Source organism: Pipra filicauda, unplaced genomic scaffold, assembly GCF_003945595.2.
Source record: "Pipra filicauda isolate LSUMZ 115617 unplaced genomic scaffold, ASM394559v2 scaffold33_size4404698_pilon, whole genome shotgun sequence".
NCBI classification, from domain to species: domain Eukaryota; kingdom Metazoa; phylum Chordata; class Aves; order Passeriformes; family Pipridae; genus Pipra; species Pipra filicauda.
The window spans coordinates 2,959,649-2,981,807 of NW_024104465.1; the positions used below are offsets into that span (position 1 = coordinate 2,959,649).

General features: G+C 41.8%; 2 protein-coding genes across 5 annotated transcripts; one reads left to right on the forward strand and one right to left on the reverse strand.

Annotated features, from left to right (window-relative positions):
• Positions 1-3,240: 3,240 nt before the first annotated feature.
• On the reverse strand, positions 3,241-10,458 carry CCDC117 (coiled-coil domain containing 117). Its single transcript, XM_027714107.2, has 6 exons — positions 10,043-10,458; positions 9,639-9,937; positions 8,881-8,931; positions 8,307-8,540; positions 6,765-6,902; positions 3,241-6,222 (listed from the first exon to the last, which is right to left on the reverse strand). Exons 2-6 carry the CDS (start codon positions 9,929-9,931, stop codon positions 5,970-5,972), a joined length of 969 nt encoding a protein of 322 aa, XP_027569908.1. The 5' UTR covers positions 9,932-9,937; positions 10,043-10,458; the 3' UTR covers positions 3,241-5,969.
• Positions 10,459-10,549: 91 nt separating this feature from the next.
• LOC113984238 (solute carrier family 2, facilitated glucose transporter member 11-like) lies at positions 10,550-21,816 on the forward strand. 4 transcript variants are annotated; one of them, XM_027714104.2, is made up of 12 exons: positions 10,550-10,656; positions 12,996-13,094; positions 14,642-14,802; positions 15,519-15,643; positions 15,888-16,017; positions 16,520-16,668; positions 17,836-18,023; positions 18,536-18,646; positions 18,757-18,858; positions 19,388-19,463; positions 19,941-20,068; positions 21,012-21,816. In XM_027714104.2, exons 1-12 carry the CDS (start codon positions 10,639-10,641, stop codon positions 21,228-21,230), a joined length of 1,506 nt encoding a protein of 501 aa, XP_027569905.1. In that variant the 5' UTR covers positions 10,550-10,638; the 3' UTR covers positions 21,231-21,816. The 4 variants fall into 4 exon arrangements, with proteins under 4 accessions (XP_027569905.1, XP_027569906.1, XP_027569903.1 ...); XM_027714102.2 differs by having other exon boundaries at positions 10,573-11,090; XM_027714105.1 differs by lacking the exon at positions 12,996-13,094.
• The last annotated feature ends 343 nt before the right edge of the window (positions 21,817-22,159 follow it).

Here is a 22,159-nt window from a genome sequence, read left to right on the forward strand (position 1 = left end):
CATAACTAGTTCAATAGATGAGTAAGCATAGTAATTGATGGAACTGTCTCTGTTCAGTGCTGCAGTATGTGTAGGCAATGTGTATGTTCCTGTGAATTTGATATTTGGGACTGAGTCACTGCAGGCACAGCCCATTCCTGTACAAGGCTCTTGCTTGTTTTTGTGTCTTCGGGAACTGATCCCAGTTGTAGGGTGAAGTGGAAGTTTTAGTCATATGCACAATCTTCTCTGTCTCAGGTTATCAACGATGTTTCTCAGTCTGGTTTCACTCGTGATGGTTTAGCATTAGAGTTGTATTTTCTGTGCACCTTAAAGCTACAGTGACTAAACTGTAATAATGCAGCAAAAAATGGTGCCAGCAAAATGGCTTCACTGAGCTTTCAAGAACCTGCCTGGAAAACCTTAATATCCACCTGTGTGTATTTGCAAATAACGTGTCTCCAGCCTTTATGTTTAAAGGTGTAGAAATTCTGTCATGAAGAAATCTGAGGGGAACAAGAAGGCCAAAACTGAAGGAGTAAGAAGTAGCATAGGGCTCAAAGACACGTTTGCACCTGATGCTTTCAAAATTGTAGGTACTTTGCCAGCAATGCTTATGCAGTTGCTTTTGGTTTTTTTCATGCTAGCTCAGATCAAGATACAGCAACATTAACTGCCAGGATGAGGAAGAGTGGGGATGAAAAGTTAATGTGAACTCTTTTGGCAAACTGCTTAAGAGAGGAACTTGTGCTCATTGCACCATGTTTCATGAGGAAAATGTGACCTTTGTTTGCAATGAATAAGGAAGTTTATGGTTTTTACATTCAGCTTTTGATACACCATTACAAAGGCAGGGCCTGGTATCATATGCATTCTTCATAATTACTAAATCCAAGAACTCAGCAAGAGTAATTTGACTGGGACTGAAGACAAAAATAGGGCCACCTTTCACCAAATTATAGAGGCAGAGAAAAACAGTTGTCTTTAACACAAAAAAACCCAAACGCCTGAAACACCTGGAAAAGCTGTCTAGGCAGGAAATGGCTGAAGGCAATTTGTTAAGCTGAAGACAAAAGCTGGTGGAAGCACTGAGACCTGCTACCACCATGTCTGACAGACATTGAAGTCTAACAGCTGTATGTGAATGGTATGCTGAAAGAAATATGAATACATGCAAGACATGGCCACCTTAAGCAAAAAATCCTGTACCAATTATCAGCCTTGATAATTAAGCCTTAAGCCTTCAGCAAGAAAAACACCAGCAAATCCAGCTTTGTAAAGGACAAACAAACAAATGATACCTCTGCTGCATATGAGTTTCCTTTGTTCTTAAGCCAGCTAAACTGCAGTTCTCAGCTCCTGGGCAAGGTTCTGCTCCAGTAATTATTCTGAGTCAGTGGTTTAAGAAAGATCAGTGCTCACAATTTTGAGATTTTAAATTGCTTTGATTCATTTGAGTAGTTGGTGGTGGTTTGAACCAGCATTTTGAGTAAAGTGTAGTTTGATAGCTGCACACGTAAGCTTTTTTGAGTACTCTGAAAACTTAATTCAATTTACAAGCCTGGCCTAAAGCAGCCAAGTGCTTTGAAGCCAAGGCTGCACCCACAGCAGGGACAAGGAGCAGTGGGGGCATAGATTCCCTTTCCTCCTCTGTCACTGCAGCAGCTCCCTGTTGTCACTGACACAGAGCACCGTGATCCTCGGGACCGTCCGTGGGCACGAGGCAAAAGGCACGGGATGTGTGATATGGAGCAGAAAGCTGCTGCCTTCTGCTGGAGGAGTAACTCCTCTGCAGCACGTCCTACTTCTGCAGGCAGGGAAAGCATGTCTGTAGCTCAAAACACCTCGGGGTGGGGAGTAATCAGACACTGGAATGAGCTGCCCAGGGAGGTGGTGGATTCACCGTCCCTGGAGGGTTTTAAGATTGGATGTGGCACTTACTGCCATGGTCTAGTAACTACGGCAGTGCTGGATCAAGGGTTGGACTCGATGATCTCAGAGGTTGATTCTATGATTCTGCGATTGGTGTCCCTCGATTTTCTCCTCCAACAGGCTGCTCTGAAAGGCCGGCAGACCTGCCATTCTGTTACCCCGCTGCCTTCCTTCAAAACTGCTTGAGTGACTGTGGGTCTTCTCCCCAGGCAGCTCGTGTCGGTGCCCGTGGGTCTCTGCAGGGCTAGACCTGGGCCCATCGGTGTCCTAGCCGTGAAGGGGATGCCAGGGATGCCTGAGCCTGTCCTGGAGCGTGAGGGGGATGCCAGAGGCTTAACAGGCAATTCCCAGCGGGGCCTGTTCCCGGTGCCGGATCCCGAGGCCCGCCCTGGGGCGGGACCAGCGGGAGCGCAGCCCCAGCCCCGCCCGTCCCGCGGCGTTCAGCCCCTCGTGGCTCCACGAGGAACCGATTTTCAACGGCTCAAGGAATTCAAGGAAAACTGTGTGACCGTCACATTTCCATCGCGCTTGGAAGGGCCGTTTAACATCCAAACCCTGCAAAAATGCTCAGGGACACAGTATTTACGCTGTTTTGCTTCCCCTTTTTCAGCTTTACAGCTCTATCCTGGCATGCTTTATCCTGACTTACTGGGAGCACTGGGTTCAAGACAAACTTAATATTTTTTGAGATCTCTTCCACTGAAAACACACAACTAGTTCTTGTTGGGCATCTAGAAGCCTAAAAGCATTCAGAACTTCTATAAGCACTAGTATTTATTTTTTACTAGAATCAAGTCCACTTAAGTGCTACCGAGGCAGGATAAGGTTTTTTTTTTTTAATATATGTATTTATGTAGTACATGGAACTTCCACAGATGAAAGTGTGAGAATCTAAACTCTCAGCCAAGGATCTTTAATCTGAGATCTTCCTGTAGCTGAGAGATGCCAAATTAAACTGAACCCAGGCAAAGCTGGGGTAGCAAGGGAAGGGTAACACATGCAGGGAGCAGGAGCTCTCACCTTGCAGCATGCTTCCTTTGGGTGACTGCTTTCTGATTGCTCGGACTTCTGGAGTCCTACTTGCCTCACAAGCAAGGATCCAGACCCAGTGGTTCACATGGGTTACATCTGCATTTGATTAAATAAATGATCCATGACAGAAGCCACACATCTGCTCTAGCTGACTGCTGCAAGACATAGGCCCTTGGAATAATTACAAGCCCAGTTCCAAGCCTGTGCCAAAATAAGTTCTGTCCCTTGATACCCCCCTTTTGCTTTGTCAGAGGCTCCCAAGGTTTTCACTTTTATTGGGAATGAAACACAGTCATCTAAAAAATATTTTAGAAAATTTATTGAAAACTGACATACAAAGGGTGATTTGGTCCCAAGAGAAGACAGACCAGAATCGGATCTTCCATATTTCAAAATAAGTTTTTTTCTAATACTGCATCACATTTGCCATCCAGCTTGTGAACAGCATTAATAAAAGTCTTTTAAGGAAGCCAACAACAACAAAACTCACAAATAGAGAAGCCTGAAAATGCCCAGAGCTTGATCTCCCATACCCTCTCCAAGTGATCGCTATGGCAAGGATCTTGCTCGGTCCTCCTGACACTCAGTTCCCACTGTAGCTCACCTTCTCCTCCCCCATCAATTTAAGCAATTCAACCCCACTGTCTCCTATCACAAGGGCAGGAGTGAATTATTAAAAAATGAAAGTAAATGTTTTCTATCAAAGCAAAATTCTTGGAGAGTTTTTTCCCCATCTCATGGTCTTTGTCAATAGTCCACCACTATATTCTTGTTTCAGATGGCAGAATAATGGGTCAGTGAAGCCCTATTGGCATCAAACAATTAGAAGGAAAGACATCTCTGAAAGTCAACCTTTGGTACAAACCTAACAAGAAAAAAGTATGCTTAAAAGGCATCTACAAAACTTTCTTATTCTGCAAATCTGATATGCAATTTGTCACTTTTAAAAGGAAAACAACTGCATCTAGATTTGATGTATTTAGGCTTCTTAAAGTTTTTTTACTCCTCTGTTGCAATTTCAGTGTTGCTGAGATGGTTGCATCAAATTTTTGAAATTTTTATCCTTTCTTCTCAGTTTATTTAGGATGCAGAGCTTTCAGCTAAAATACTTCCAACCTTGAACTTTCACTATAATCCTGCAAGCTGAAAACCAGTTAATTAGTTGGAGGCATCACATTTTCTACCTGCAGTGACTACAGCCTTCTCCAAACTGCATCGCTTTACTTTATACTCAAGCAGTGGAGCACATCAAAGGCTGTAGATTTTAAGCACAGCTTAATAATACATGGGGAATTGTACACAGTTCATGCAAGAGATTTATAGCAGACCCTGAAATGAAATTAGACATAGCAAGATTGGAGAACGTGTGCAGCCTACGTAATAAACCCTCAGAATGGTACTGGTTTCCAGAGTAATACTATTCAAATGTTGAAATGTTTTTAGTGAAGCTCTGAAAGGTTTTATTGAGAGACAGAAAATTTCAACCAACCTTCAACAAAAGCTGAAAGAAACAGGACTTTAACAAATAGGGTTATCTTTTGAACAACCAAAAGGAAACAAAGGATTTATGCAAAAAGAGAAGCTTGATTTTAAACTATCAGCTATGTGTTAACAGTAAAGAATATCATCACAAAGATTATCAACCAGCTGTGCAATGGAAGAGTAGCTTTTCTTATGTGAGCAGCTGCATTACTGTATACTTGTGCCTTTATGTTAGCAAGATGTCAAAACTAGACTGGCTGTAGGACTTTGAACTGAACCTATTACTTGGAAAGGAATTTCTTATGTGAAGCCCCAATTCAGGTATCTCTGAGAAAGCTGAAGGACTAGGGAACAGAAGGTAAGATTCTCTGCCTTGTTTAAGGGTTTCAAGCAAAATGGAACTGCTGTGCATTGGGAAAAGGTACAATGGCTCATTGTGGATTCCTTTCCTTGGCATCCTAAGCAGGGTACAAAATTCTTTTGGCATACGTCTGTATAAACAATGTGACACTGTGTTAAATGGCACATGTTCTGGCTTAAATTTTAAGTTTAGATTCTCTTGGGAAAAAGACAAGCATCTTCTTCACCTCACCACTAATGCCAGCAGTCTCAAAGGCTGGGACTTGGCTACAGACAATAATAAGCATTTGACCCTCTTTATGCCAGAAAGCAGCTCCCTGTCATCTGATTTACTTACCACGTTTATCCAAATTAAAGGATGCCATTTATTTAATTATAAGTTAACAGTGTCTTCAATGGACTTTTCGACTTGATGCATACAAAGAATCTCAGCACAATGTAAAATGTGAATCTCTTGGCTCAGAACCATTTTTATCCTGACTTTGCATCATTTGGGGAGGGGGACATAAAACCCCAGAAACACAATTTAGAAGCCAATGCACCGAAGATGACTGAAGTTAGCAGGTATCCTGCAAGTTAGAAGCTGGCTTTACTTTCTACAAAGACTTTTGCTGTAACATTCCATCCCTACCACCCCACAGGATGTATAATTTCTACATTTGAGTTTACATCAAGTCCAAACCAGCCACAGATGAAATAGTGTGAAAAGCTGTATTACTATAGGGATTGCTTTTTTATCTGTGACTAGATTCAAAAGTATTTCTTCCTTTACATACCCTTTTGTAATTCAAATTAAACCAACTGGCCAAGCATAGTATGTGCACCAAAATCTTAATGGCTCAGTAAGTGAAAGACACGGCTTAAGCCACAGTTACATTCAATATTTAGATTTTATACTTTACCAAGGGCAATTAAGAGAATATTTCACCATTAAGCAAGATGGAAAGCTACTTCCTTGTTCCAAAGGCCTCTGGATTACCTTTTCAGTAAAAATAACAATATTTAACAGACTGGAGTACAGAAATCTTGGGGTGTTTCCTGGCCAAACCATGTCCTTACGATTGTTAATAAGAAAACAAAAAACAAATAATATAACTTCAGATTCACACATCAAACCAGAAAGAATAAAAAAACACCAACAAAAAGCATCAGAAGCTCACCACTTCCAATCTAAAATCTGGCATCTACAACTCCATTTCTTCTTCTGCACACCCAGATATTCCCAAACTAGCATACGGATCTGGAGACATGGCAGTCTGTTGTGATGCAGGGAACGTTTCAGTCTGTGGGTCAAAAGGAGCTCTTGGTGTTGGCTGCTTAGCTTGACACCCTTCTGTACTCTGCTGCTTGAAGTTCTTAACAGAAACAGACTTCAGTTTATCTGTCAGAGTTTCAGGAAGAGGTTTCCAAAGCACCAGCTCCATAGAAGGACGGCTCCTAGAAGGGGATGGAGTTTCAGTTAAATTAAAGTTCTCCAAGCACAGCTATTAAATGCAGAAGACCAGAGAGTATCTTCATCCTTTGAGCTAGCCTGGAACTATATTCCAGAAGCCATATGCCTTTTCCCCCTCCCCCATTAAGTTTCCTCTTCCTTAACTAGTTCCATTACTTCTAGTTCTAACCCTGTATTTTCTCTCTTTTCTTTAGCACAAAACTTGATGACTGTTGGTCACACTTCAGGATTTTCTCATTTTGAAAATTCATATACATAAAACTAAAGCTTATAATGGTTTAATCAACAAATTTCTCTCTGTAGTAATGAGGAGTACAAAACAGACACTTGGTGACCACTACAGTTATACTTATTTCTCTTTTACATTAGGACAGTTTTTCCTACTTTTGACAGATGAATGGTCTGTTATACAATGTTGGCTGCATCATGCAGTAAATTAAGGACATCTCCACAAATATGAGACGGGGTCTCTCTTTTCATTTGCATGTGTTAGCTACATAGCACCATTATTTCCTCCAGAACTTACATAGACTCTATTATTTTCTTTGTCAGGACTTCACCAAAATCCCTCTTCATCCCTTTTTTAAGGGTATCTGACAGGATAAGAGTGGGCAGATTGCTAACATTTCCATCAGCATGAACTTCCTCATCTTCATCAATTATCCTAGGAACGGAGGGGGAAGAGGGAGATAAACACTATTGAGCATACTGTTATCAGGCACATCCACTGCAGACTACAGTCACATCTACGTGCACTGCACTGGGCAGATCTCTGACCTAGGCTGGGTACCAGAAGCAGCGGGGCTGTGTTAACGTGAGTCTCTCTTGGGCCAAAATACCCTGAGAATAACTGTTACCACAGAAGCCACTCGAGCAGCTATGCCACTTCTGGTACCTGAGCTGGCTTTGTTATCCCTGTGTTACCTCAGCAGTGTCAGTGCAAACATACACTGAGAGAAAATAAATAAATTCCCTTCAGGGGAAACTGTACGATTCGGTCACGTTACATGAGTGAGTCTCAGCTATGCAGTAGCTTCACCTGCTCAATTCCCCATGTCTGAACTTTGAGAATTATTGCAGAGGTACTGAATACAGTGCTTTACTTTTCACAGCCTTGTGCCAGTTTCTGAGATTAAATCAGTACAAAACGTTGAAGCATTCAGAAAAAAATGGAGGCATCCTCTTTGGTTCTGGTAAACCTTTTATAGCAAATTTAGCAGAGTAGCTGGGAAGGATGGGGAACAACCCTCTGAGATGTCCAAAGCAGACATGGGCAGATAATAAAGACATACATCACTACTCTGATTTACCCATGAAAAAAACCTGTTCTAACAGTACCTCGTTTCCCCTCACACATCATCTATGGAGTAATAATCTAAAAAAGAAAAATCTTCTTTTAAAATTTCTATAACTTTTGGCTTTTCTAATCATTAGCAGTGGTCATTTTGGATATTCCAGAGTACTAGTTCAGCTGCAATCAACTGATACACACATATGCCATTCCCAGAAATCTTTTGAGGGCCAGAACACACAGTACATTTATTAAATGACCGCAGTAGTCTCTCTATAGCCACCCCATCACCCCACATCACACCATCAGCAAGGTGAACCTCAGCCTTACTGCATATGTGCAGAGAGACCTCTCTGGTTCATGCTACTCTCTACACTGACAAATTCAGATCTACCTTAAGTATTAATCACAGAATAAGCTGCAGTTGGTTGAAAAAAAGCTGAGCTCAAGTCTGACCAGATAACTGGTTAAAATTTGAGCTCTGGATACTCACAGAAGAGCATTACACCCCATTATAATATATTGATGCTGCATAATGACTGTGAACAGGGGTTATTTAGTCAGCATATTCTGCTCTAGCACCCTTGATTTCAAATCACAGTATCAGCCCCAAGACTCATAGGACCATATGTAGCTTAAAAAGAAATCAGTTGAACAGAAGGTTCACCTCAGAGTCACAGCAGTGTTATCACACTGCTAAGTGCTAGATTTACCCCTGAATTCCCACCAGAAAAGGGAAAGCTCAGCAAAGCCAGTCTACTCAATCCCTGCATTTACCTGTCCTCAATTTCCTGAAGTTTCCTGCGAGCAACCTCGCATTGCTGTTCCCCCATTGTCTGATCCATTTCTTCACAGGGAATTTCTAACATGGCAGTTTCAGGACCGCTGCCACCACACTGACTTGCTACCTCCCCAGCTGCCTGCTGACCTGCACAGAGAATCCATTCTTCAGTGTTGGGATTCAAAGGGCAATTTTTGGCTCCTGTCAGCCTCTTCTTCCGCACAGGACAACTAGGAAACAAAGTAAGTTTACAACTGTCAAAGAAGAAATCCTACAGAAAGTCATGTGCATTTCAACAGCTTTGACACACTACAGCAGCACAACCTCAACAAAGAAAATAAACCGTGTTGCTCTCAGTGAAACATGAGCACCCATGCAAGAAAATCAGTGCTACACAACTGATTAGGTAAATGGATTCAGGTTCATGTGCAGTTCAGGAGAAGAGTTCCAAATGGAAACTATGATAGAAGTTCCCTTCCTGTTTGCATTGTAGATGAGATGTGCTCAGATGTTTTAGAAAACAAAAAGCAAATTAAGATTTTTCAGGCTATAAAAGACAAATTAATTTACCCTTCTGCCTCTTCTTCTAGCTTATGCTTCTTTCCATAGCGCACAGAGACACTGCAAAAGAAAAACAAATAGTTATTTAGCTTCTAATCATATCTTCCAGTGACACTGACATTGTCAAACAATATCTTCCTCCCTTTTAAAATTTTACTTGCAACTAAGAGCAACAGTTGCAGTACATTACCAGCCATAAAGGGAATGGAAACTTTGGACAATAAAGGCCACTTTGTTCCAAAGGAAGTCAAAAGCAGCTGTAACTGCTCAGTTCTCGGAGCAGAATTCCATGCTAATTTCTCGTTCTTTACGTTACTTTTTTTTTTCCACGAGGGGCAAGATCCATTTTTGCTAAAATTCAACTGCTTCAAGAAGCAACACATGATCCAACTTGAATCTGTTAGTACAATGTATCACAGGGACATACTCAAATGTGACTACAACACAACATTTTATAGAATAATTTAAGGGTTTTGGGCTCACATATGAGAAAGAACAAGTTTAAAAATAAATAAATAAAAAACCACATGAGTTTAAAAGCATGTGAATATGCTGGTACAGTCGATCACCTTTCTTGCCTTTTAGAAGGCTCCTTCATCCTGCACTAGCCAGCTTCAGGGCCTTAAGACAAGCGCAATACAATTCTAATCGCCTACCAGTGAAATACTGCTAGAAGGAAACAAATTCCACCCCGCCTCGCAAAGCACCGCTGTTTGACACTGCCGGCCCTCCGGCCTCGGCCCTGAGGGAAAGGGTTTGGCACTCACTGGCTGCGGCTCTTGGTGAAGGATCCCACCGGGGCCGCCGTCAGCCCCTCGTTGTGGCTCCCGAGCGCGGCCAGGGAGGCCAGGTCGAAGCCGCTCTGCAGACAGAGGCCGGAGGATCCGTCGGCGCCGTCGTTTCCGATCCCTGCCATGACCATCCCGGGTGGCTGGAGGCGGCCGTGGCCGCCGGCTCCGGGCTGCGGCCCGTGGCGGTCCGGGGCAGCGGCCGGAGCCGGGGGGAGCTCCACGGCCGGGCCGGCCGGGATGCCCTGGAAGGATCTGCCGAGCGCTGCCATTTCCTGCTGCGGGGGAGAAAACGCATGTCAACGCCACGGGCCGCGCCGCGGGACCCTCCGGACCGGCCCGAGGCGCTCCCGCGCCGAACCGCCCCCGCCCGCAGCGCTCACCCGGCCCGGGCCGGGCCCGCAGCTGGAGCCGCCACCAGAGCCCGCGTCCTTTCCAGGCCTTTCGCCGCGATCGGAGAAGGATCCGCGAGCACTGTGGGAGTCGTAGTCCCGGGCGCTGTGGGAGTTGTAGTCCCGGGCGCTGTGGGAGTCGTAGTCCCGGGCGCTGTGGGAGTCGTAGTCCCGGGCGCTGTGGGAGTCGTAGTCCCGGGCGCTGTGGGAGTCGTAGTCCCGGGCGCTGTGGGAGTCGTAGTCCCGGGCGCTGTGGGAGTTGTAGTCCCGGGCGCTGTGGGAGTTGTAGTCCCGGGCGCTGCGGAGGCTGCGGGCGCTGTGGGAGCTGCAGTCCGGGGGGCGCAGTCCCGGCCGTGGCCATGCGGGCCGCGGGGTCCCCGCTGTGGCCGTGGGGGCCCTGTCGTGGCCGTGGGTCCCCTGCCACGACGGTGGAGACCCAACCCCCCCCTCCCCGAGGAGCTCCGAGACAGCCCCGCTCTTGTCCGCGGCCCGGCCTAATCCCCGCGGCGGGGCGGGCGCGGCCCCGCAGCCAAATCCTGGTCAGCTGAGGAGCTCAGGCGCTGTCGGGGAGGCGGCGAGAGCGAAGGATGGCCCCGAGGCACACGGTAAGCGCTCGTTCTTGTCTCTGGTGGCGGGAGGCTGCGGGTTCTGCGCGGAGTTGGAGGGGGACAGTGCGTGTGCAGCGGTGTTAGAGGTGGGAAAGCTCTCCCTGGCTGCTGTGAGGCTTTAGCAAAGTTGGACGTTCCTGTCACAGAAAAGTTCTGCACCGTGGAGGAGTGTCCCGATAGCAAAAAAAACCCCCAAAACTATACAACAAAACAAAAATAATAACAACACAACCAAAAGCCAACCAAAAACCCCCCAAAACCCCCAAACAAACAAAACCTAGCTATGTCCTAATATAATAGTAACCTGATTTCTCTGGCACCTTTTATTCCTGTAATGTAGTCTTACTAAATTTTGCAAAGGAAATCCAATTCAGCCCCCGCTCAGAATGGAGCACCAGCTGCTGCTCAGAGGGTCTAGCTCGCCCAGCAAGGTAAGCAGAACTGTCCTGGCCTCAGAATGTGGATCCTGCAGGGAGTCGGTAGTTCTAGCAGTGATGCACAAATGTGAAATGCGCTGATGTTTCATGTTAGCTTTTAATAGAAAAGCATTAGGGATTAGGCTTATAAAGTTCTGTGCTTTCCTTGGACACCTAGCTGTGTTATACAATGGAAGCTATAAAAGCACGTTTTCCGATTCTCGTGTTTTACGTTGAATGTAAATTGAATTTTGTTTGTGTTGTATTTCTGAGATGAGGTGAAAGTGCCTATAAATGGTCAGGAGTTCAGTAGCTTACAGAACAGATGAGGCTGTTGTCTGTGCTCTCTCCAAGAAATCAGGGTCCAAACTCTAATGTGAGACAACATGTCAGTGTAATGAGCTGGCTGATTTTGGGCAGGAAGAACAAAAGATCTGTCATATCAAAACTTATGTGATGTATATTAATGATTTTGGGTTGTTTGTTTATTTTCTGTCTTTTCTTGTACCCATGAGACACACAAAATACATTTACAGTACTTGGTTAACGGAAAAGTCTGAGCGTGCAGTGCCAGTATTTACCTCCTCTAGTTTTATTTTTTCTACCATACTCACTGCAGCCCTTATTTATTACTCTCGATTCATTGCTTTGCTTGTAATTTTGAGAAACACTTTTTACTGTTGGAAACTGTAAGAAAATTTTACTTTATTAAGATCAGTTTCAACTTCTGAGTTTTAGTCCTGAAGCAAGGAAGTTTTGGTGAATTATCTTTAGGAAAGACACAGCTCTTTCAGAATACACTATAGTATCTGGAATAACTCAGCATTTCTGGGAACTGGACCAAGAATGAGAATGATGAAGAGTTAGTCTACATACCTTACAATGAAAAATTCAGGGAGTTCAAATTTATAAAAATGAAGGAAGGGGAAATTTGATCACTGAAGTGCCTTTAGTATAGGAGATGACGTTGTGTCCAGCTGAAGTTAGACAATAAGATACTATGAGATGAAATTAGGACCTAATTTTAAATGAAAGGGTTGCTAGACATTTGAACTGGATGTTATTTTTAGTATGATCATATTCAGTAAAAAGTAGAGTCAGAAAGCACCACATGAGATAACCAAACGCTGTACAGAGATCTGGAGATCTCTGACCCAGAGGACGCATCCAAAGTATAATGTTTTATGACCAATTAGACTTTTGAGATTTAAACGTATCATAACAGCAATTTGTATTTACCTTAAAACTGATGAATCTGTGACTCTATTAATTTTAATTTATAAATACTGATTTAGGAATATAACTAGGTAATCAGTATTGAAAAATTAAAAAATACATGCCAATATACTTCAGATTGAATACTATTATCAGTGAACAATATGTTGTAATTTAAGATACTAAGGCTTAGCAACTGCCAATTTGCAGACACTGAGTAATCATTTTAGGGACTTGCAGTGGGAAATAAAATATTGTTATTTCTCACATCTTGGTCGAAACGTGTGTCAAAGAAATGGGGATTTGGTTAATTCTTATACTGAATCATTGTGCCTCTAACACCAAACATAAACAGTCCTTGCATTCTTTCATTAAAAACAGACACCATGAGATGTGTGGCTCATGCAAAAAGCATTTCCTCAGTTCCCAATAAAACCTGCAGTGGTTATGTTGCCTAGATTTAATCTGGAGACTTGTGATTGTGGCAACTCTAAAGGCTGTTAATGATCAAGGCTGAAGTCAGTGTGAAATGCTTCTCCTGCTGGAGGTATTTGGGAGTCCATGCAGTTTTCTAAACAAATATTTTCACTGTTCCAAAGTAAAAACATGATGTATTTCACCACGATTTTCTCCTAGATATTACATGCCTGTGTGTTCAAGGACCTCTCTTTTTTCATACCCATCACACTTTCTTTTGTTCTCTAGCTCCCCAGCTGGACGTTGTTCCTGGCTGTTTGTGCTGTTGGAATTGGAGGGACCTTTCAGTATGGGTATAATGTCTCCATTATCAATGCACCCACACAGGTAAAAGCTCATCTCTTGATCACAGGGCTGTTTCCTCTCTAGCTCAGCCAAGAGGCCAAATGTGCTTCTGCTGCGATCGCAGTGGGAACCAACACAGGCTTCCTCTCATGTGAAGGATACTTGTTGATTTCCCAAAGGGTTTCATGTGGATTTCTTTGTGAGTACCTCCTGTCAGAGGTATTCTGTGGCAGATAAAGGTGCCAAATAGGCCGCATAAATACCTCTGCTAAGTATGTTTTAGAAGGATTAACTGAATAAATATCTTTTTCAGTTACGCCTTTGACTAAAATAGCCCAGAACATTAAGAATAGAATAGAACAGAACATTTTCAGTTGGAAGGGACCTACGATGACAGCCTAGTCCAACTGCCTGACCACTTCAGGGCTGACCAAAAGTTAAAGGGTGTTACTAAGGGCATTGTCCAAATGCTCTTGGGGCATTGACCACTTCTCTAGGAAGACTGTTCCAGTGTTTCTGTAGGATGTCATCACTGTTTCTCCTAATATCAAGTTTAAGCCTCCCCTGACACAGCTTGGAACCATTCCCACACCTCTTGTCACTGGATAGAAGGGGAAAAAGATAGTTGTCCATTGTAAGGCAGCTTACTGAAAAAGATCATCTTAGGGAGTCAAAAAGTTGCATCTGTAGTGGCTGAGTAACTTGTAGGTATATTTTCATCTACTTGTTACATGTGATTCTTTGCCAGGGCCTCAAGGATTTTGCCTATTTTGTGGATGATTCAAGAGGATCTGAGCAAATGGTCTTGTGAAAGCAGTGGATATAATTTTCTACCATCAGCTGATTGATTTGCTTGTGACACTGTGAAGACTGAATTTGCTATAACACTGTATGCTTTTTACAAAGCTTAAAAGAAGCTGTTTGTGAAAGAACATGTAATATGCTGGAAACAGAGGGACAGTCCAGGAACTTTGTCCTTCTGTAAAGTCTTCGTTTGCTGGCAAAGAACAGGAGTCTCTTATTACAGATACATGTCAGTTCAGGAGTTTCTAAACACAGATTTTGGGAGACCAAGCATTTAGAATAACAGTTTCAAAGTTCTGACACATGAACACTCTTAAGAAAAGTGGAGTATTATTAGAGTTGCAAAAGGGATTTTATTATGACTTGTTGGATTACACAAAGGCAGGAAGATTTAGATCAAGTGTCAGAATGAGTCTCCTGGCTGTACAATGTTTTAGATTGTAAGGCCTCTGTGCTCTGAGATGTTCCTAAAATCAGTAGGACCAATCATCCACCGTCCCTTCCCTCGTGCAGGGTGGTGTTTCTCCTGTGGTGCAGCACAGCCAACCCGAGCCAGGGCACAAAGCAGAGCTGCTCAGTGGCCTTTGATGTGTGTGAGGAGTAGGAAACGGTGTTGCAGTCAAGGAAGATTCTGCTAAACACTGGTGTTTTTAATATAATACAAATAAGATGATACCTTCTGTTGGCTCCCAGAATTGGTTTTCAGGATTGGGGTGCAAGCTATTTGCGGGGTGCTGTAGGGCTTGCACATAATGCTACACATTCATCGTTCTTTTCTACTGCAGCATATACACAAGTTCTTAAACGAAACCTGGACCAGTCGTTATCACAAGGAACTAAATCCAGATTTGCTGACTTTTCTGTGGTCTGTCATTGCTTCTATCTTTTCCCTTGGAGGCCTGTGTGGAGCCCTGATGGGAGGCAGCATGGCAATTCGCCTGGGCAGGTCAGTGCAGCAGCAGGCATATAGCAGCATGTTTGCTTTTCCCACCTTCTTACGGGAATACAAAGAAAATAAACAGAAAAAGAGCGGGAGAAAAGAGCACCTTGAGTACCTATACATGTTTTTCACTTCAAAACAGTTTTCTAGCAGAGTTTTACAGTTTATTCCAATGTGACTTTAAAGGATGAGGCCTGAATTATATAACCTCCCAGTTTAGTCTTCCCATAACATTTACTGAAATCTGAGTAGGAGAACATGTTTGCAAACATGGGTGTGCCCCCCCATTTGCAGCCTTTGTGCCAGTAAGGACATGCTGCCTCATCTGTTGCACTTCATGTGTGTAAATGAACAAACCCTGCTCCTATCTTGTCAGGCATTCTGTCATATTTATGCCTTATTATTATGTTTAGACACTTTAAAAAACACAAGCATTTTATCAGATGTTTGGGTTTCCAGGAAATAGCACATATCTTCAGTATAAAGCCCATTTTTTCCCATATTACCAGAAAGGAAAACTTTTTAAGAAACATATTTTTGTAGATTTCCTTAATGTCTGGTTGATTTTTTTTAGTGTTTTTTTTTTTTTTTTTTTTTTTTTTTTTTAATTTTATTTTTTTTATTGTTTTCTTTTTGTTTGTTTGTTTCAAATGGTTTGGTTGTGGTGGTGTGTTTTTTGTTTGTTTCATTCTTGTTGTTTTTTGTTTTTTCCTCCTCTTTAGGAAAGGAGCTCTTTTGATGAATAATATTATAGCAATACTAGCTTCCATTTTAATGGGGCTCAGTTATCCTACAGGATTGTTTGAGTTACTGATTGCTGGAAGGTTTTTGATTGGCATAAATTCAGGTGAATGATTCCCTATTCCTACTCTCAATAAACTATGGTGAATGATAAATTATTGTTACTGCTGATTCTTTAGGTTTTATGATATGTGCTTATGACAAAAAATGTTCTGTAGTCTAATTTGGAATCTGAAGGCAGATAAATTAATAGGAAATTACCTAAGTCTGATTTCCTTCATGTTTTGGTTTAGTAACTCTTTGCAAAGCAATTTCTATTGATAGGAAAATGTTCTTCCATTTACTTGCAGGTATTGGGTTCTGTGTGCAGCCTTTGTATATTGGGGAGATTGCCCCAAAACATCTAAGAGGTGGCTTGGCCATGGGGACTTCCATCTTTCTGACTGGGGGGATTCTGACAGGACAAATAATTGGTTTGAGGTTAGAAATACTTTTTTTTCCCCTGTCTTGTGTTACTCCCATGTAAAGAATTCCAGTTTCCTGCAGCTCCTTGCAAAACATTCCTTGTGCCATTGTAGCATTAGAATTCACAGAGAGGGTCTCCCTGGAGGAAAAAAACCCTGCTTTGGTCACCTTATTCCTACAACTGCCAGCCATCAGCACTGTCTCCTTAGGGAAGTAGTCTCAGTTTAGATGAGTCAGCCAGAACAGCATCAATAAAACAGGTACACTTGTGCTGAGTTCATGTTTTCTGCCAGTTTCTTGCTGGAGACAGTGAATGTTCACAAATGGGAGCAAAGCACTTATCATTTCTGTGCCGTAGCACTACCTCTGGTTTTGTCCTTGGTGAAATCAGAGGAGGTTGCTGGGCCTTCATCCAGCTGGATCTTAAGTTCCAAGAGCAGAGACTGCATTAATAGTAACCAGTAGCTGATTATTATATTTCTTTACCTTCTTTATCCACACCTTCTTTTTCACACAGGGAATTATTGGGTGAAGAAAAGTACTGGCCTCTGTTGCTATCCAGCAGCTGTTTTCCAGCATTTGCCCAACTTTTATTCCTGCCGTGGTTTCCTGAAAGTCCCAGATACCTTCTTATTGACAGAGGTGATGAGCTGAGCTGTGCCAAAGGTAATATAGAGCATCTATACTTTCTGTGTCTTCAGAAGGGTACAATGAGTATATTGGGTTCCAGATTCTCCTTTTATCTTCATCTACACAGCACAGTTATATCACCTAGTGCTTTTTGGCCCATGTTTTTCCCCCAGTGAGCTTATGTGGAAAAAGGGATTATGGAACTCCGGAGCCTGTAATGGATTGTGAGCAAAACTTTATTATCCTGTTTCAAATGTAACTTCATGTTTTGTTACTCCTTAATGAAATTTCTAAAGGTTTCATACTTTTTCTCTTGGACAAAGTAACATCTGTGAATTACTGAACCTCTCACTGGATTGCTCATTTCTCAGGTCACGTCACAGATTAAGTATTAATTACATCAGATATTTTCTTCCCTTCAGTGGTAGTGTTGTACTTTTCCTGTAAGAAATAGTTGGAAAGAATCTAAAAAGGAGATGGCATAAGTAGCTGAAAAATTGGAGAGCTTTTTACTGAAAAAGGGTGCTCCATTGGTTATTTGAGCAGAAAACTCCTAAATCCTCCGTTTTCTGAACAGTTACCTCTTAAATACCTTTATTTTCCCTTTTTATATCATGTGAGAGAACTATGACAGCTTAAACTTTTCCCTTTACCTTTGAGAGATCTATGATTGCTCTCCTTTTATTCAAACCCTACTCAAGAAACAACTGTACTTTCATAGCTTTGAGTTCTGCAGAAAGGAGCAAATGAAGCCCACACACTACTAGAGTTTGAAAGATAGAAATTCAGATTAGTTGTGATTTTTTTTATCCTGAAATTACACAATTTTCTTTATACTGCAAGAAGAAACTAAATATCACAAGAGATTTGTTTTATTTCTGCCTAGAATATAAGCAAAACACTTCAAACTGGTAAGACTGTCCTTTAATGGAAAGACTGTTTGGGGATGAGATATAAAATATTTTGCTTGGTGAATATTTCAAGGTCAGATATTCCTCTTAAAAAAAAAAATAAAGGAACGCCACAGAATCCTCCAAATCCACCACAGCAAAAAATGTTGAAAAACCAGCAAGGAAAAAACAAGTCACAAACCAAAGTTTTCCTATCCTAGCAAAAGCCTGGTCACTGTGGGAAGAGATGATTTTCCAGGAGTTGTGGTTAATAGGTAAACATAAAGGAAGTTGTTTTTTTTTCTATTTTTAGCTTTGAAGCGATTTCATGGCTCTTCAGAGTATCGAAGGGAGATGGAAGACATCCAGCGGGAATCTTCTGCCTTAGATGGGGAGAAACCCAAGAAGCCCTGGCAGTTATTCACCGACCGTGGTGTGAGATGGCAGCTCATCACCGTGATTGTGATGACCATGGGCCAACAGCTCAGCGGGATAAATGCTGTAAGATTTCACATGAATTAACAGCTTAAAGAATGATTTGATTCCCATCTGTTTTTCAGCCATTTGTTAACACAAAGGATCCGCTTAGAGAAGCTCAGAGAAATGGGATAAGTGGGAAAGAATATCCGTGCATTATTTCAGTGTTTCTCTTTTTTTTTTTAATTTTTTTTTCTCATTTCTGTGTTTCTGGTATGCAAATTTCTTTAAAGAATGACTCAATAGTTGTGTTTACATTCTTCTGAAAAAGTAAATAAATGTGGATCAGCTTATGTCTTTGTGTCTGGTTTAGGAATATGAAGCATTATAAGTTGAATAATTTTACTTGCTTCTCTGATAGCAATATACTTACAGAGACATGAATTTAACACATTCCTTTTGGTGCTTATGTGGGATTAGTAACTCGCAATATAAAATACATTGGACTGTGTGCTTAGTATGAACTAGACTTTGTTTCCAGTCAGTGTTTTAACTACCAGGTAAGTCTCATTGTTTTTTTTTTTTTTCTGTTGTAGATTTATTTCTATGCAACTTACATTTTTGAAGCAGCTGGGATCTCAGCTGAGAAAATCCCGTATGTGACACTCGGCACTGGAGCTTGTGAATGCCTCACAGCCCTCTCCTGTGTAAGGAGCAATTTGTTCTACCTCCCAGCACAGAGAGTAATGATGCTTCTTGAAGAACATTGGTAAAAATGAGATCAGTATATTAACAGAAGATTATGTCTTATCCACAGGGTTTACTGATAGACTACGTGGGAAGAAGATACCTCATCATCGGGGGTTATCTCCTCATGACCCTCTGGTGCACTGTTCTAACCTTGTCTCTGACTTACCAGGTGCAAAGGACTCATTCCTATTACATGATGTGATTGTAGTGAGTGAAAAGTGACAGGATAAGGGGGAATGGGTTTAAACTGTAAGAGAGTAGGTTAGATTGGGTATTAGGAAGAAATTCTGCCCTGTGAGGGGGTGAGGCCCTGGCACAGGTTGCCCAGAGAAGCTGTGGCTGCCCCATCCCTGGAAGTGTTCAAGGCCAGGTTGGACGGGGCTTGGAGCAACCTGGGCTAGTGGGAGGTGTCCCTGCCCGTGGCAGGGGGGTGGGAACTAGATGATCTTTAAGGTCCCTTCCAACCCAAACCATAACTATGATTATGTGATTCTGTGATACAATTTAGTAAAAATTATTGAATGAACACTATTTAAATTCTCCAAAGCAGTACTGTTAAATGAATTAGCTGTAAACAGTCACGAGTGACTGCTGTCTTACTTTCAGTAACATACAAAAGGAAATGTAACTGTTAAGCTGAACTTTAAAACTGGCTTATCAGAATCTGAACTAAACCTTCTCATTCTTTTCTGTTCCAGGACCTATACTCCTGGGTGCCTTACGTGAGCATGATGTGTATATTTGCCTTCATCTTGAGCTTTGGGCTGGGACCAGGTACTGCACAGGAATGTGTGTCCAAGTGGTGGAAGGTTTGGGAGGGAAAGGGGGTGTTGGCAGTGCTGCTGTGCTCACCAGGCAGGACGTCTTCACGGTGCAGCTGCTGGTGCTCTGCCCAAGGAACCCAAGTGAGCCCATCCTGTAGCCCAAAACTGAGGCTTACCATGCACCCTTCTGGGGCAGCTATGTGGGAGGGAGGGCTTAGTTCTGGCCTTGAGAACACAGGAGTTATTCACAGAGCAAGAAACAAGCTGTGACCCCTCAGATGGGGCCCTGCTCCCTGAGCAGTGTTGCTGAAATGCAGCTGTTTTATTGGCTCCTTCCTGCCAGGGCAGTAGCCTCAGAAGTGCACTGTTAGGAATCATAATAGATCAGCTAGTGGCACGTTCAAAAGCAACTCATTTTTTTCTGGTATTAGACATACCACAGGTGGACATTTAGCACAATTTAGTTCTCTTTCTGACCCATTCCCAGGTGGCATAACCAACACCCTGATAGCTGAGTTATTTGTACAGTCCTCACGTCCTGCTGCTTACATGATTGGAGGGACTCTTAGCTGGATTAGTTTCTTCACAATTGGAATGCTCTTTCCCTTTATAGTGGTAAGTATGCACAGCACAATTTCCTGATGGTTGCACCGCCCACTTCATCTGCTCCCAGGTTCCATCCCAGTGCTTATATTGTATTATATGCACTTGTATATATTACTCAGTGACACTTGAACAGGATGCACACTGCCCCTCAAATGAGTTTGACTAGATTCATTCAGTCTTAAAATATTTTTTAGATCTCACAGAAACAATAAAACATGATAAATGAAAATTAAAAGGAATGCATGGGGGGTAATTCTCATGTTCAGATTAAAAAAATGAAAAAAGTATCAAAAAAAGAAAAAATCAGATATTGAGATTCAGATAAGACATTTCTTAACAGTGCCTTGTGCTTTTATGGCAGAGTAAAATCAAGGTAGTACCTCTGGTGGCCACCTCTGAGAGCTCACTGAACTGACAGGGTTTTGTGATCAGATTATTAGGAAAGGCAACAGAGGGTTTCATGTCCAGTTTTGTATCTTTTAGCACTTGCTCTTGAGAACAAAACCTGCAGGAACATCATGCAGCAGGGTATTTGGGTCTGCCTGTTCTTTCTTTGTGGTTGAGCTCTGTTTCTCAGTAAGACAGTTGTTTTTTTTTAATTTATAGCACTGAAAAATGTTAATATTCCAGAAAAAGGTAAATCATATAATCTTAAAATATGTGACAGCTAAAAAGCAAATGTTGAGTTTTTCCCTAGACTGTGAATTGTTTAGTGTTCAAATGGCTTATCTTATTTTTTTCAAATAAAAGACTACCCAGTCTATTGCACAGCACTTGATAGTCTTTTATCTAAAAAAAATAAAATTTTAAAAAGTTACATGTAAAGGATAGATTGCATGACTTTATTAAAAATATCTGAGCAGCACTGTTAGGTGTGAATGGAAATAAAAAGCTGCTTGTTTCTCAAACCTGCTGTTACACTTGAAATATGTTGCAATCAATTCATTTTCAGAATGGACTGAAGCAGTATTGTTTTCTGGTGTTCTTACTGGAGTGCTCCTTTGTTGCTGCTTTCATCTTCCTTGTAATTCCTGAGACAAAAAACAAATCTTTTCTGGAAATCAAAAAGGAATTTCACAAGCTTAATTTTGGAAGAAATACCAGAAAAAAGGAGACAGAGCTTTATGAAAGAACACAACTTCAAGATGAATTTTTAAAAAGTCCTTCATAATTTTATGGCTGTAACAGAACTTCAGTGAGAATTATGAACTAAATTAGGAGTGTAATACATGATCAAATGCCTTATTAAATTCTCCCGTATATTTAGGGGAAGTGTAACTAAAGGCAACTTAATATTGCTGAAATGCTGTTAAAACATGTATTGCTGAAATACTATTAGCAACATATTATATGTTATCCATAGAAGACTTGACATTTAACTGTAACCTGATGCTGTAGGGACGCAGAAATGCCAGGGAGGATGTTCAGTGAATGCCCCTGGCAGATTTCTGTGGATAATTCAGTGGCTCTTCTTGCATTTCAAAGCCCCATCTTCAGTTCGGGTCATCGGGCGCATCCAGATGGTTCACTGAGTAAAACACTGAGTTCTTGTTAAAACCCAAACAAGAATTGACCTGCTGAAAACTGGTATTTGAAATATTCCAGTTTATGTAGAAATGGGGGTATTTAGTTGCCATTTTTCACTCTTTACCCAGTCCTACTACTGTAACTGTACAACAATGGTATAGCACCTCTCTGAATTACTAGTATTTGTAATAAAGACTTGTATCCTAATAAAACAGTTTCTGGGGTTTGAATTTGGGTTTATTTTTTTCCCCTAACCTAGCATCTTAACATAGCATTTTAAACTATGCAACAGGGTAAAACCTCTTCTAGTTTTAAAGGTCAGTTCTCGTCAGACTGAGATCAACATACCAAAAGCATTCAGTAATGGAAAGCACAGATGACAGGAACTAAATACTTTTTACCTCATAAGAATTTTCAAGATGGTGTGAGAGAACACACACAAGGGGACTACAGAAAGCCTGCAGGACATACTGAATGAGCTTTCTGCTTATCTCTAGCATTTTTGTCCAGGACTCTTTCTCAACTTAAAATACATTCTCCATATTTCAGTAAGTAAAAAATCTCACTTATATA